Raw genomic sequence first — 17,212 nt, 5'->3', positions numbered from 1 at the left:
CGTGTGAGGCTTTCAAACTACCGTCACCTCTACGAGATGAGAGTGGAGGCATGGCTCATAAATTAAGGTCTGATTTTCTGGGAAAGACCGAGTGAAAAATGTATAAATAACCTCAACGTCCCATCGCCGGTGGTTGCTTCCCTCTGCAGTGAGCTACTCTTAGGAGAGCAGGGTGCATATTGTTTGGCAAAAACATGGCAAAGCAAATCATTCTTGGCGATGACTCACCCTTTCCTGACAGTTAATGAGCTCTGTCTTTCTCTCTCTCCTCTCCTTATTGGAGGCTAGGCTCACAAATGAACTGCAGTGGGGGTGAGGACATTAGATTTCCTCTGCGCTGCGTCACATACGGCAGGGAAAGCCAAGAACAGACAAATGATTATAGTCAGTATAATACCCAGTGGAAAGAATAAGCCAAGAGCAACTATGGGGCTTGACACTGCCTGACAATATGATACAATTTGAGCCAGTTCCAAAACCAGTGAGCCGCCTATGAAGGCAAAGTCTGGTTCAAAAGCTAGGCAACTGAACAAGCTAAGAAACGTTGCTTAACCTCGTTAAGATTCTGAGGCAACATCACACGTGGCCTTCACAGATTTTTTTTTTTACTACAACCAGTGAAATCCAAGATGGCGGACAAAGCAGTGTTGGTTTGTACATGATTAGGATTGGGTGATATACTGGTAGACGCAATTAACCAGTAGAAATTTGTTAAACTGTTTTTGGACTATCGTTGCATTCATTTTTAAGCACTGTGGTTGAAAAACAGGTGATTTTAAACAGTTAAAGCACATTAGCAGTGAAAGAACTAATTTCAGCATATGCGCACAAGAGACTGAGAGACGCTTAACATGAAGCTGCTGTTCATAGAGTGTGTGGAAACTGAACTGAAGGCTTTTTGTCGCATAATTGGGCTTGAACTGTTAAATATGAATACCTATGTGTCAGTGTCACATTTGACATGTATTTGCAAATAAACAGAGTAAACAATGTACAAGTATAATGGCTCGTTCAGACAGTCTTAAAGTGACAGCATCCAAATTTACCTGCTGTCATTATTAATGCTAATCAAACAACAAAAAAGGGAGAAAATCTCTCTTTAATAAGTACTTTAATAAGAATAAATGTATATGTTATTTACACAGAAAAGACTTGGTTGCTTTTTTTATACATCTGATAACTTTAGACATTTTATGTAGTAATTCTAGCGCTTGAAATTTTTCAGGTAGGTCTGTTTCGTTTGGGTCTTTGTTCTATCATAATGTCTATTTGTTCTTTCTTTATCACTGTTTATTTATCTTCAGTAAGCTTTTTAAAAGCTACAGTGCCTTGCGAAAGTATTTGGCCCCCTTGAACTTTGCGACCTTTTGCCACATTTCAGGCTTCAAACATAATGATATGAAACTGTAATTTTTTTGTGAAGAATCAACAACAAGTGGGACACAATCATGAAGTGGATAGAAATTTATTGAATATTTCAAACTTTTTTAACAAATCAAAAACTGAAAAACTGGGCATGCAAAATGATTCGCCCCCCTTAAGTTAATACTTTGTAGCGCCACCTTTTGCTGCAATTACAGCTGTAAGTCGCTTGGGGTATGTCTCAGTTTTGCACATCGAGAGACTGAAATTTTTGCCCATTTCTCCTTGCAGAACAGCTTGAGCTCAGTGAGGTTGGATGGAGAGTGTTTGTTTCAGATCTTTCCACAGATTCTCGATTGGATTCAGGTGTGGACTTTGACTTGGCCATTCTAACACCTGGATATGTTTATTTTTGAACCATTCCATTGTAGATTTTGCTTTATGTTTTGGATCATTGTCTTGTTGGAAGACAAATCTCCATCCCAGTCTCAGGTCTTTTGCAGACTCCATCAGGTTTTCTTCCAGAATGGTCCTGTATTTGGCTCCATCCATCTTCCTGTCAATTTCAACCATCTTCCCTGTCCCTGCTGAAGAAAAGCAGGCCCAAACCATGATGCTGCCACCACCATGTTTGACAGTGGGGATGGTGTGTTCAGGGTGATGAGCTGTGTTGCTTTTACTGTGCCGCTCTTCTATAAAGGCCAGATTTTTGCAGTATACGACTGATTGTTGTCCTATGGACAGAGTCTCCCACCTCAGCTGTAGATCTCTGCAGTTCATCCAGAGTGATCATGGGCCTCTTGGCTGCATCTCTGATCAGTCTTCTCCTTGTATGAGCTGAAAGTTTAGAGGGACGGCCAGGTCTTGATTTGCAGTGGTCTGATACTCCTTCCATTTCAATATTATCACTTGCATGCTCCTTGGGATGTTTAAAGCTTGGGATATCTTTTTGTATCCAAATCCGACTTTAAACTTCTCCACAACAGTATCTCGGACCTGCCTGGTGTGTTGCTTGTTCTTCATGATGCTCTCTGGGCTTTAAACGGACCTCTGAGACTATCACAGTGCAGGTGCATTTATACGGAGACTTGATTACACACAGGTGGGTTCTGTTTATCATCATTAGTCATTTAGGTCAACACTGGATCATTCAGAGATCCACACTAAACTTCTGGAGAGAGTTTGCTGCACTGAAAGTAAAGGGGCCGAATAATTTTGCACGCCCAATTTTTCAGTTTTTGATTTGTTAAAAAGGTTTGAAATATCCAATAAATTTCATTCCACTTCATGATTGTGTCCCACTTGTTGTTGATTCTTCACAAAAAAATACAGAGTTATGTCTTTGTTTGAAGCCTGAAATGTGGCAAAAGGTCGCAAAGTTCAAGGGAGCTGAATACTTTCGCAAGGCACTGTAGTATTAGCTTTTAAATTATATTAAAATTAGGAATTATGAACTTTCATTGGTATCAAAGCATTTGATCATAACTTCATTCAAAGCAAAAACAACTATTTTGTGATATAATAAAATGACTCTGGGTAAACTTTGGTCAGATCGCCCACGTCTATACACAGTGGTGTAACGTAACGAATTACAAATACTCTAATTACTGTAATTGAGTAGTTTTTCTCAGGAATTGTACTTTTTAAAGGTCCCATGGCATGAAATTGTAATTGTATGAGGTTTTTCAACATTAATATGAGTTCCCCTAGCCTGAATATTGTCCCCAAGTGGCTAGAAATTTTGATCGGTATAAAACGAGTTCAGGTTGTCTTTCTTTGCCTTTGAGAAAATGAGAGTTTAGACGAGCTGATCTTGAATTCTCCTGTTATAACGTCATACCAGGAAAGGTTACCGCCCCTTCCTCTGCTTTGCCCGCCCAGATGATTAGTCGAGAATGGAGTCAGTTTATTAGTCGCGATGTCAGCACAGGCTTTACCATACGGATTCAACAGCACCGCCGCAAACAGTGAGTAACAGTGTTCATTAATGCCTGATCTGGGATCAGTGAGTTCTGATGTGTAGCTAATCATTCAAGTTCACACAGACTTTTTTTCTAAATCGTTTAAAACTGTCAGTCCTGCCGCTGGCTGTCTTGATCCATCAGTGAATCAAGCCCGTGACTAAAACCATCAACTTCACGTCATTTCTGTTAGCAGCATGAAACAAATCTGTTATTTAAATGTTTAAACTACAGAGAGCGATCAAAGAACACTCTTTATAATGTTCGGATTAGGGCTGGGACAACGCGTCGACGTCATCGATGACGTCGACGCAAAAAATACGTCGACGCAAAAAATGCGCGTCGATTCGTCAGATTCAAAATAAAGATGGCGGCGCCGGAGAGTAGTAGCAACCATAGATGTACATAATAAAGTATATTATGTAATTAAGTATATTATTTATTATGTATATCTATGGTAGCAACACGAGTGGCTCCTCAGACTTTCAGAAGTGCAAGGCTTGCGGGTTGGCCACAGTCTATGGGGTTGGCGCGCGGTGCGCACGGAGCATCACAGGCATGCGCGTCTGTGTTAAGAGCGCCTGCTCCAGGCGCGCACGCGTTTTGTTGTCACGGCTACATAAACAAATTTCTGCACACAGGAAGACGTTTTGGTAATATTTGATGTATTTTAATCACAAAAACAAACGTTTGCATCAAGTGAAAGCATCGGACACATTGGCTACGTTACCTACATAATAAGCTGTTTTAAATTTAAAATGTTCAATGTCTAACCGCGCTGATGTGACCGAGGGTATCCATCCTCTAAGTGAGCAGTTTCATCCCAGGACTATTCCGGTTTTAAACGGAATATTGGCGCCCATAATGCACTCTACATGTAACTTTTTTCACTGTCATGCCACGGATGCGCGTGGCGTTTCTGTTGCGGGTCAGCCACGGGGCTGCGTGGCGTTTTTTCTGCCTTTGCACACTAGAAGCGTGTCTGACGCGGCACTGCTGCTGCTATTGATGCGGAGGGAAGCCCTATTCCTTATGTTAAACATAAATAGCCTACTGATACAGCAAAGAAAACATCGGGAGTAGCCACATATCTATGGTATTGACGGCAAATACTAGGCTACAGAATATTTTGTTCTGTATTGACAGTTGCAATATTTCAAAATCGATAATTGACGTTTTTTATTATTACAATTAGGCCTATATCTGCATTTATGTAAACCTACAGACTTTCAAACATGAAAATGTAATTTAATAATATGTATTCGTGTCAAAATTATATATAAACATCTTTTCCTATTCTATTTTGCCTGGAGACGCTCCCAACACACGTGAAAAATAGGCGCTCTTCTATTTCTAGCATGCACGCGTTTTCCGCGCGTCACAGTCAGTGCAAACTCCAACCTGTTAACATGTGAGCCGAAACAAAAACGGACACGCCACGCAGCCGAGACGCTCACGCTTGCAGTGTGTCCCCAGATTTGATTAACCAATTTGTTGATATTTAATCAATGGACATAGCCTGCAGGCTGAGTTGCATACATAGAAAAATCGTGTGTGTGTGTGTGTGTGTGTGTGTGTACTTTATGTTTTGAAGGTTTTATTGAATGCATTGTATAGTCTTACTTTGGAATTTTAAGAGCAATAAACATATATTGCAATGTTAAGGAATTCGTTTTTTCATTCAGATAATTAAATCAACATGTATAAATTGCTATTAGGCAATTAATGGGGAGATAATCGGTAATCGAATCGAATCGTAACCGAATCGGACAGGAAAATTAATCGTTAGATTAATCGATGCATCGAAAAAATAATCGCTAGATCAATCGTTTAAAAAATAATTGTTTATCCCAGCCCTAGTTCGGATCGGTCAATCACCCGTTTGAATGATGCTGCTCTAGTAATTATGCTCAACAGAAGCTCTTACTGTATTCATGTCGATGTTGTGTTTGTTGATAGCTGTGGTGAAAGCATTTTGTGAGAGAAATAACGTTGCAAAGTTCACTCGTGTTTATTCAGAGCTCTCCGATACAAACAAAATAAACTTGCGCTCTCAAAAACTCGGTACAATAACACTTCCTCAGCAATCTTTCCCCAGTTCTGTCTCTCTCTCGACTCTCATTTCAAATGCAGATATCAGCCAATCACAACAGTGGGTGTTTTCACTGCTGTCTCTCAGCAGACATGCCCCTTGAAACAGAGCGTTCAAGCCAGAGGGCTAATATCAGTATAGAAAAAATGCCTTTTATTTCTAAATTATGACATTTATTTGATGTAAAAACCATACTAACAAAATAAGTACACCCCAGGAAACATTATAAAATAATAAAGCAATCCATGCCATGGGACCTTTAAGTAATTTAAAAACGGTGTACTTTTACTTGAGTATATTTTAAGTGCTGCGTCGGTACGTTTACTGCGCTATTATCCTGCCGTCGCTACATTTGTTTATTTATTTTTCCTGTTAGCATGATTGGCTGAGACGAATAATCAGTCCTGCGTCTCCATGCATCACGTGTGACTCCCGTCAAATCAACCATATGTGTTATAACCAATTACATAACCAATGTAATGTGTTCTAACATGGAGATTTAAAATTGTAGGCCATGTATATAGCAAATAACTTTTATAAAACATCAGATTTATATTTGAATCAGGTGTATTTTTTAATTGCAAACAAACATAATCAACGGTGAAAACCATTTACTCGATGTTACTCAATTCTGATTTCTATTCCTTTTACAGAGAAAACGTCCATTGAAATTAAAGCAGTACAACTAATGCGTCTTGGAAAGAAAGAACTTTTCTTTGAAAAGAAAGATTTCTTTTTTCGTTTTTATACATGTTTTTTTTTTTTTATACGTAAAATTATAATGTACAACACTTTGCAACCTTTTTTAATTAAGTGAAAGAAAACCTCTACAGAATGGTTGTCATAATTGTTACCAGATTATTGGTTGATTTCTCAAATATTACATGGCTGTATTTTTAGTGCTAACAGTCAAAAATAAATATAAATATTTAAAGAAATATTGAAATATTTTTTGGTGATATGTTTTTTGTTCTTACTGAGATTTTTAATTGGCAGGGTATGAGGTGGACTAACATTCATAGCATAATACTCATTACTCACTACTCTTGAGTACTTTTAAAACGGCTATTTTTTTACTCCTACTTTGAGTAGTATTTAGGACAGGCACTTTTACTCTACTTAAATAAAAAAAATTTACAAAATAATAGTACTTCTACTTGAGTATGCTTCTTCAGTTCTCTTTCCACCACTGTCTATACATAATGCTTTATTTACATTAAAATGCAATATTACATTTCACGCAATAATTAATTCTGCTGAACTACTTATTTTTATGCTTGTTAGAGAATTGTGGTTTTAGCTTGGCACCATGCTAATGCAAACTCTATTGAAATATATTATCAATCAACTTTATTTATATAGCGCTTTTACAATCACGATTGTGTCAAAGCAGCTTCACAGTGTCAAACAGGATAATATTGCAGCAGAATTAGATTTGGCTGTACAGTCGTTCTGGAGTAAACAGTGATGTTATCAGCTTATTTTAATTTATCATATAGCGACAATGTTGGCAGATCTGTATTATAGTTTATAGAATTAATTAAAACCTAATTCAATTAATTTTATTTGTCATTCATTTTATTTGTATAATTAGTTGAATAACTTTGATCATAATTTTAGTGTCCCCAACTGAGCAAGCCAAGCCAAAGGCGACAGTGGCAAGAACCAAAACTCCATCAGGGCATGATGGAGAAAAATAAACCTTGGGAGAAACCAGACTCAGTCGGGGTGCCAGTTCTCCTCTGGCCTATTAACACACCGTGTATGATTATTATTCTGGCAACCTTACAGGTCAGAAATCAAATTAGATCGGAATATTCAAAATTTCAGGGTATCACGGAAGAGACGGGTTTATTTAGGATGGTGCGTTGATATAATGAGTTGAAGCTTTCATGCAGAATGCTAATTATATGTTACAAATTAGTTTGATTGTGGTTAGGATGCTCCCTTAGAAGGGAACTGCCTTTGTAAGATATAGACTTAATCGATTATGTAGATTATGAACTGTTTATGTAAATACCTAATCCCCTCTCATGCTTCAGACAAAACAAAACTCTATAGTAGATGGTAAAGGCTATATAGTTCACTGTGGATCTTGCATTATGATGTGACAGACAACTAGTTGAACAATGCGGTTCGGTTCATTCAGCACAGGTTTGTCGAAAATGCAGTTGAGTCCTGAAAATGTACAGATGCCATTTGGGTTATAGAATGGGGTTGTCACGCAAAAAAATACAAAACGCTGTGTGAATGCAACTGTATTGTGGCACTGCCATACTATCCATTAGCATCTGCTCTGGAGATTTGTTTTGTGAAGCGTGACAGGGGATTAGGGATGAACATAAACAGTGCATAATTGATGTAATTGATTACTCTGACGCATTGTTCCTGCCTTAATATAGACCTTAGTCAGGGTTTTGAAACTTGCATATTGAATAAAATTGCATGTATTGTAAAAAAGTACTAGATCAGGTAATTTTCAAAACTCCAGACATTCAAAATTATTTTATGGAGTTTTTGTCTACATAAATGTTTTATTTATTTATTTTCAGTATTGAAAAATTAGTATTGTTCATCAGTAATAAGTTCACCCAAAAATCTATTCTGTCATTAATTACTCACCCTTGTGTCATTCCAAACCCATAAGGATTTCGAAACAAATATTTATTATGTTTTATACTAAAAGTATTCTCTTTGCTTTGTAACATTTAAGATTGAATCACTGAAGTCACATGTTTTACCAATGTCTTTACTACCTTTTTGGGCCTTGAAAGTTGCAATGACTTTGCTGGCTATGGATGGGGTCAAAAAGCTCTCGGATTTCATCAAAAAATATCTTAGTTTGTGTTTTAGGCAAAACAAATGGGTTTTTGTCTCATGGGTTTGGAATGCTACAAAGGTGAGTAATTAATGACAGAATTTTAATATTGGGGTGAACAAACCATTTAAACAGTACAATGAATAGCTTCATTTTCATTCCTGTCTAAAATTAAATATGGCACTACCAAGACTATCTAAGATCTATTCCTAAATTGAAACATTTCTGATGGCCCAACACTATCAATTGTGTGTAAAGATTTTGTCAAATCATTACATATGAGGTAAAAACTTTTTTCTGGTAATAGTTTTCTAATACTTAGTTCACATTTTTATAGAAGGCCTAATAAATTGTGCAAGACTTTGCAGATTGCAATATTTTTTTTTTCTCAGTAATCTACTCATTCAGCACCTTATATGCTGTGTGTGGCTCGTCAGCAGGCAGAGAAATGGGGTTCAGAGTTTCTCCATTCTGTTCAGCAGCTCTGTATCTAACCGAATCAGAAGTCTGGAGCCGCCTGACAGGGTCTTTACGAGGCCATGAACACCGTGTCACTCCAAATATCTCCCTCTATGTGTTTACAGAGCCATATGTGATGGATCGCTTGTTTTGTTTTTTGTTTTTTTAACAGCAGTGGGCTTCTGTTCAGTCATACACATCTGTCTCTTTGACTGCAGGTTTTCATTAATTCAGCATAAGAGATTTTCTTTCAATATTTCTAAAACAGAAATGGGAGAAACAATGTCTTTCCCTTTAAGGTTTTTTTTTTGTCCTAATAATAATAATAATACTGTTGGCCTTTGTCTTTACAGAAGACTCACCTCAACATATTTCTCACTGAGATGATTAGTCTAATTAACCATTTTACTCCATATTTTAACAGCATTTTTATTTTAAGGCATCTTCGTAAGCTAAGACAATGCATGTATCTTAAAAATAAGATTTACATGCTTATTGTCAACTATAATGCGCTTATTTAGTATTGAGCAGGTAAGTTTTGTTTAGTATTTGTAGTTGATTCTTAATAAAGAATAGGTTTCAAATTTGGTAAGATTATAATTTGGAGAATAAACTGTTCTTATCAGTTTCATTTAACTTATTTTTTGTTGTTTTTCTCTTTTCTTTTCCCACAGGTCCACCTGTGAACGTAACATGCAACATTTTTATTAACAGTTTTGGATCTATTGCTGAAACAACAATGGTGAGTGTATTGATAAAAGTGAGGCACATGATATGTAACTCTATAATGTTTTGGTGAAAAAGAAAAAAAAGATGAACAAACTTCAAAACTGAGAAATATTCTTTTAAATTGCATTTTTATAATTTAAAAACATTTTTGTTAATACATATAATTAGCATAATGAATGAATGATAAATTGAACTGAAATATTTAACATATATCTTTCGCGGTCTTTCGGATTAGACGTTAAATCGAGGTCCCGACTCTCTGTGGTCGTTAAAAATCCCAGGATGTCCTTCGATAAAGAGTAGGGGTTTAACTTTTTTACCATTTTTTAACCTTTATTTTACCATCCTGGTAAAATTTGCACACTGGCCACTGTCCATTATGGCCTCCTAATAATCGCCTTATCCTGATTGGCTTCATCACTTGGTCTCCTCTCCACCAATCAGCTAGTGTGTGGTGAGCATTCTGGCGCAATATGGCTGCCGTCGCATCATCCAAGTGGATGCTGCACATTGGTGGTTGAGGAGATTCCCCCTTCTATGTAAAGTGCTTTGAGTGCCTAGAAAAGCGCTATATAAATGTAATTAATTATTATTATTATTATATTTAAATACGCTTATTTGTTTAGTTTTTTTCAGTTTATTTCAAAGTTTTAATTAAAATCCAGATTTTGGATATGGTCACAGACTTTTGGATCCCATTGTAAAGGCCCATTTACACTAAGGATCGCTCCAAACAGGCTCCAAAACTGAGAAAAATTATTTTATATTGGATTTTCCTAATTTAAAATAATTTTTGTTAATACATATGATTAGCATTACAAATGAGTGAGAATTTTAACAGAACAATTTACATACATTTAAATATACTTCTTTTTTCTGTTTTTTCAAGGTTTTAATTAAAATCCAGATTTTGGATGTGGTCTCAGACTTTTGGACCCTATTCATTTCAAGGATGATTACGATAACTTTAAAGTTGAATAATAGCCATTCTATTTCTATAATGACAGTGGGATAGAATTTATTATGGTAATTTTGCAACTATAAGTCATTAGAATTGTAGACTGTTACTTATAGTCAGTAGAATATCTGTTGGTGTAGCATAAAATAAAGTGTAAGCAGATATTAAGCAGACATTCTACCAATGCTTTAATGACTGGTAGCTGCCATGGTTGGTATATTGTCGAAAGTGGACCATTGAAATAAAGTATTACTAAATTTTAAATCCACACCTCATCTATTACAAAAACGATTGTTGGGATCAATTTCAGAATGGTTGTTCTGAAAGTAAAAATACTGACAGCCATTCAGCATCCATCTGACTTGAGCTTTCAGCATTTAGAGTGATAGATGTAATGACAGTGCAAATTTCTAATAAACAAAACGTTACTGCCATTGGTGTAAACCAGGGGCTTACGACTTTAACGACTTTAATAATCTGTCATGACACTTTAAACTTGACATTGACTAGTCACTTATCATTTTTGGCCTATAAAGGGCACAGCAGGATAAAAAAAAGTCCAGTTTTACACTTTATTTCAGTTAAAATGACAAATAAATATATATGCCAAAAGGCGCTCCATACGATATGTTTGATTATATCATCTGGATGCTCAAAATTGGGCCCGTGAATGCATGTTTTTACACATCTAATTGTACAGGTAATTGCCATTCTTACTAATGCATGCTACATTATAACACACACACACAGAAAGAAGCCCACACATCACGTTAAGATCACACACACAACCATTCAGTAGCGATGCTAACGATTCATCTACGATTGATTCATTGTCGATAATAATTTGATCAATAAAACTTATTGATCATCAATTAAAAGGATACTTCACTGGAAAGATGAATGTGTATTTAAATGGTGTCAATTATGTAGTAAAAATGTTAAATCATTTTACAAGTTGGTGCCTTCTAGACTGAGAAAAGCAAGAAAAAACAACTCCCAGAATTCGTTGCCCTAAGAGGCCACTGCCAAGCCACTCCTGACGCTTACATTACTTAATTTAGTCAGAGAACAGACACTACAAATAAAAATTGAACTTGTCTGCTCAATACAGCGTGAGCTAAACGAGTTCCTCAACACAAACGCAGCAGGAGTCAGATTTCATTCATCATGAGATTGGGGAATGAATGACAAGATGATCGCGGAAGATTTGGTTTCAAAGCAAAATATAAACGCCTATTTAAGCAAGTTTGTCATTGTACCATTGTGTTGTTGTGTTTTTCCCGCCCCTGAATTGTGCTAATTCTAAACCAAAACTAAAATGAGCATGGCTGCATGGGCATTCATTCACGGCCTGACAGTCATTCACAGTGTGTGTCCAGTCTGACTCGTTTTTATTTTATATTTATGGTAGCTTAACTTTCATTGGAATTAATGGAAAACACTGGCTTTGCTCCGCTCCATTATGAATGCCCATGCACATTTACATTCTGTGAGTGGGATCCCACCCCTATGGGCGGGTTAAAAACATGCGGAACAAGCTCCTACCACTGGCTGTACTCTCTAGCCTCTGGCCAAATGACAATTTTGGCATCATCAGAAGTTTTATTTCATTGAAAAAAATGCATAAATCTCTCATCTCAGGGGGACATGAGGAAAGGAAGCACCATTTGAATATACTACCGGCTTTCTACTAATACAAAGCATAAGGCTAATCAGTGAAGTATCCCTTTAAGCAAGGTCATGTGCATGCCTGCTGCTCAACAATTTAAAATTGAGCATGCCAGAGTCATGTTTGGAACTATTTTAAAAGGCTAGAATTACACCTTCATTACTATAGGTTTGCGTGTGGATTCACAGCCTTTTGTTTTGCATATGTAAGTTGTAGGGGTGTGACAGGATCTCGTGCCATGAGATCTCGCGAGACTAAGCTGTGATGAGATTTCTTGTCGAGGTGAAAAGCTGTCTCGTCATATTCTCATGACTGGTCATGAAGAAATGTGAGGGTAAAGTTTATTTTACCCCTCCACTCTAGTTTTGCATTATATAGAAATAAAAACAATTTCTTTCAGGTGGATAATCATAACAGGCGCTTTAATTCCATCAGCTCATCTAGAATGTGTCGTTCGAGGCTTGCGCAGCAGTGATCAAGCGACGAGAAGACAAGTGTGTGTTATGAGTGTGTGTTTGCATGTTAGTGAAGCACTCGCATTCAGCGTGAGTTACGTGTGTGTGTTACGAGGCCAATCCCAAAGCCACCGCTACTGGTTTACTGTGACTGGATCACTTTCCCATCGCATTAATTTTCATAAAATCAGTTCAGCTGGAGAACAGACAGTACAATTAAATACTGAAACGATCATTCGAATATACTCCCGGGTTTCTACTGATACAAAGCTTAATGCTAAATAGCTTGATTGATTGTTTGTTAACTTAAACGTTAAATAATCATGGGAAATTATCATCCATAGTAAACACTGTTCTGTGATAAAAAAGCTTAAAAACTGTAATGTTCTAGCATATATCTCTAAGTAAAACCCACCGCTTTACTATTAGTAGAGAGCCAGGTAGAATAAATGCACACGCAATCTGTATCTTATTTAGAAAGAGCAGAAATCTGTGAGAATTATAACGACCCAAAGACGAAAAACTGATATGATCTGTTATGTAGGAGCAATAGCCTTGTGGGCAGCACTGTGTCATATTTGTTTATCAATGACATCATCAGCGACTACTCAATGTTGACTTGACACAACACATAATCGTCGACTTTTTTAATCAACTTTTTTTATATAGCGCTTTTACAATGACGATTGTTTCAAAGCAGCTTCACAGTGTTAAACAGGACAATATTGCAACAAAATTTTATTTGGCTGTACAGTCGTTCTGGAGAAAACAGTGATGTTATCAGCTTATTTTAATTTATCATATAGTGACAATGTTGGCAGATCAGTATTATAGTTTATGGAATCAAATAAGACCTAATTAATTAATTTTATTTGTATATTTAGTTGAATAACTTTCATAATTTTAGTGTCCCCAATTGAGCAAGCCAAGCCAAAGGCGACAGTGGCAAGGAACCAAAACTCCATCAGAGCAGGATGGAGAAAAATAAACCTTGGGAGAAACCAAGTCTCAGTCGGGGTACCAGTTCTCCTTTGGCCTATTATCAAACAGTGTATGATTATTATACTTGCCACCTTACAGGTCAGAAATCATATTAGATCGGAATATAAAACATTTCTGGGTATCACGCAAGAGACGGGTTTATTTAGGATGGCGCGTTGATTACATTAGAGTATGAATACTTGAATGATCTGAGTTATTGCGCCAGAGACGGGTTTATTGAGGAGGACGTGCAGGTGAAGCAAATTCAGAGGGGACACCAATTGACACGGCTCAGCAGACACTCCAGGATGTGTTGCTCATGTCCAGACGCAGATCCGGATCTATTGCATAAGAGATCCGGCCGACTGCAGTAAACCTCGGGATAAACAGAGAGACTAACATTAGTGTGGATGCCACGCTTTTTATGATGTAACGAGTACATCAGGTGTTATGGGAAGTATTCCTGGTTCCGGCTGACCTAGTTAATGCAGCCTAACAATCAGTCAATTGATTTGAATAATGGAAGTTAAAAATTTTCTATGTGTATGCCATAGTAAAGAGATGCGTTTTTAGTCTAGATTTAAACTGACAGAGTGTGTCTGCTTTCCGAACAAAGCTAGGAAGACTGTTCCAGAGTTTAGGTGCTAAATAGGAAAAGGCTCTACCAACCTGCAGTTGATTTAGATATTCTAGGTATCATCAACTGGCTAGAGTTTTGAGACTGCAATAGCCGTGATCTAGTATAATGTGTTAAGAGCTCGCTTAGGTACTGGGGAGCTAAACCATTTATTGCTTTGTAAGTAATAAGTAAGATTTTAAAATGTATGCAATGTTTAATAGGGAGCCAGTGGAGTGTTGACAGAACTGGGCTAATATGATCGTACTTCCTGGTTCAAGTAAGAACTTGAGCTGCTGCTTTTTGGACTAGTTGGAGTTTGTTTATTTAGCGAGCAGGGCAACCACCCAGTAGAGCATTACAATAATCTAGCCTTGAGCTCATGAAAGCATGTACTAACTGTTCAGCATTTTGCAATGAAAGCATGTGCCGTAATTTAGATATATTTTAAGATGGTACAATGCAGTTTTACAGATGCTAGAAACGTGGCTTTCAAATGAAAGATTGGTATCAAAGAGCACACCCAGGTTGTTCCTCACTGACGACGAGGGCTTGACAGAGCAGTCATCAAGTGTTAGACAGTATTCTAGGTTACTACTTGTGGAGTTTTTCTGGATAATAATTAAAAATTAAGTTTTAAAAATCTGAATTAAGTTGCAGGTAATTACTATTCATCCAAATTTTTATATCAGCTATGCATTCCGTTAATCTTGTGAAATAATAGCAATGGCATAGAAATAGCATAGCAATGGAAATAGCAATGGAAATAGCATAGCAATGGAAACTAACGCCGTGGTACCTAATGATATCTCCCAGTGGTAGAATAAACAGGGTGAAAAGCAACGGTCCTAACACTGAGCCTTGCGGTACTCCATATTGGACTTTTGATCGGTGTGACATCTCTTCATTTACTGCTACAAACTGATAGCAGTCAGATAAGAACGATTTAAACCATGCCAATGCAATTCCACTCATATTTCTCGAGTCTATTCAAAATAATTTTGTGATCGATAGTATGGAATGCAGTGCTAAGATCGAGTAAAACTAATAGAGAGATACAACCATGATCAGATGATAATGATATGGTCTAAATCCTGACTGGAAATCCTCACATATACCAATTCTTTCTAAAAAAAAAAGGAAAATAATTGTTAAGACATAGCCTTTTCTAGTATTTTTGATAGAAACGGTAGATTTGAGATTGGCCTGTAATTGGCTAATTCTTTAGGATCAAGTTGCGTTTTTTTAATAAGTCGTTTAATTATAGCCAACTTTAAAGTTTTCTGTACATATCCTAATGTCAAGGATGAATTAAAAATATTAAGCAGAGGAACTATGACCTCTGGAAGCATCTCTTTTAATAGCCTAGTCGGTTTAGGGTCAAGCATACATGTTTTGATGATTTAACAATTTTAGCCAACTTTTCAACTTTTCATTTTTATAATTTTATTCCAATATCATCAATATTACCAGTATTATTAATCTTACTAGTAAAGAAGTTCATAAAGTCATTACTGCTGTGCTGTTTACAAACATCAGAAGTTGAAGCATTATTTTTTGTTAATTTAGCCACTGTATACAATTAATACCTAGAGTTGTGTTTGTTTACTTCTAAAAGAGTTGAGAAATGAGCAGATCTAGCAGTTTTTATGGACTTTCTGTATGCAATCATGCTCTCTTTCCACAAATTGCGAAAAACCTCCAATTTTCTTTTCTTCCATTTTTCTGGCTGCTGTTTTAAGGGCCAGAGTGTGCTCGTTGTACCACGGCGTTGGCTTATTTCCTGTTTGGCACGTGCTGAGCAGGTCCAAAACTTCAGAAGCTTGCAGAACCCCCTCAAGCAGAACAAATGCAATGCTTGCCACTCTTTCTTTCTTCCATAACCAGCAAAATTGATCCGATTTGCTCATGTTCGTGTTCTTACTGAGCAAGCGGTGGCGAGGTGGAGGGGCAGGAGCAGGTAACGCGAGCGATATCGATAAATCTTTAGTGCTTGTAGGGCAGCCGAGAACAATGTTTCATCCAGTAATGATCTGACTGACTCCGGCCACTACTGAGACCATCGTGTCCCCCGGCCTTTCGCTGTCCTAATTGTTTACCTTTTTTGTAAGGCAAGGGGCCCATGGGAGAAGCGAGTGGCTATTTAATTAGCTTGGCTGCTCTTTCATTTTCTTGAGAAAGCAAGAGTAAATTTCAACGCCCGTCATTTGTTAGCAGAGTTGGGCACGCTAGAGTCGTGCAAACTTTTTCTAATATGTCACCGTCAGGATAGGATCTGGCCTTGGGCATGAATCGCATTATGAGTGGGCTGTTGCTATAAATCACTCTCCTTAGCCTAGAGAAATCAAATCAGGAGAAAAAGTTGTGTGTGCGCTGATGAATGTGCGCCCACTCCTCGCTTGTTTGCAAAATCATTCTGTCGGAAACTAGCTGTACATTTGAAGGGGAGCGTTTGACTTCAGGCATCCTGTTTAGTTGTAGTAATGGATGTCAGAAAATCACAGTAGACAAGAGCAAAAGGTCTTGCTAATTTTGCCACATGTGTGTGATGTTAAATGTGTGTAATGGCGGTTTGCCGAAGAGAACAGATGTGTTTACATAACACCTGAGTAATTGGGAGATAATGCTACTGGTAATGAAGCCGCAATGTATCGCTCTGTTGTTTTTGCAGGGTTCATTTTGCATCTACAGTGACCGTGGGCTGTTTATCATAAAGGAGAAATATTGACAAAGTAAAATCGATGGGACTTGTTCTTTTCCCGTGCTCTCCGAGAGGCAAATCTAATAACCTGAGACAGATGAGTCTCCTCCATCAAAATATTTTGAAATCCTTGGGATGAACCGGTCACCATACATTAGGATAATTGGCCTGAAATGTCCTTGCATGTTGTAGCTGATTGCCATTGCAAAGGTCTTCCACTATATTTTGTGCCATGCGGATCTTCCCAAGTCATCCCAAGGTACATTACTGCCCAGACAGTTTAATGGTTTCCCTGAAATGATATAACCGCATGCCTGTTTTAGAGAAGAATCGACAATTATGGCAGTGTGTTGGGGCGAAATGCCACCGCTTTACGGTGTCTGATTTTATGCACCAGCCATCTCACCGGTC

General features: G+C 37.4%; 1 protein-coding gene across 2 annotated transcripts in view; it reads left to right on the top strand.

Moving 5' to 3' along the window:
* The window catches only part of glra1 (glycine receptor, alpha 1), a 95,539-nt gene that overhangs the window by 41,923 nt on the left and 36,404 nt on the right, over nt 1-17,212 (top strand). For both annotated transcript variants that reach the window (XM_067457821.1, XM_067457820.1), the window contains one exon: nt 9,367-9,434. In XM_067457821.1, the coding sequence (XP_067313922.1) occupies nt 9,367-9,434 (68 nt within the window). The remainder of the gene's footprint in view (nt 1-9,366; nt 9,435-17,212) is intronic.

The sequence above is a fragment of the Pseudorasbora parva genome, chromosome 11 (assembly GCF_024679245.1).
Source record: "Pseudorasbora parva isolate DD20220531a chromosome 11, ASM2467924v1, whole genome shotgun sequence".
NCBI lineage: Eukaryota > Metazoa > Chordata > Actinopteri > Cypriniformes > Gobionidae > Pseudorasbora > Pseudorasbora parva.
This window is presented reverse-complemented; position numbering and strand designations above follow the sequence as displayed.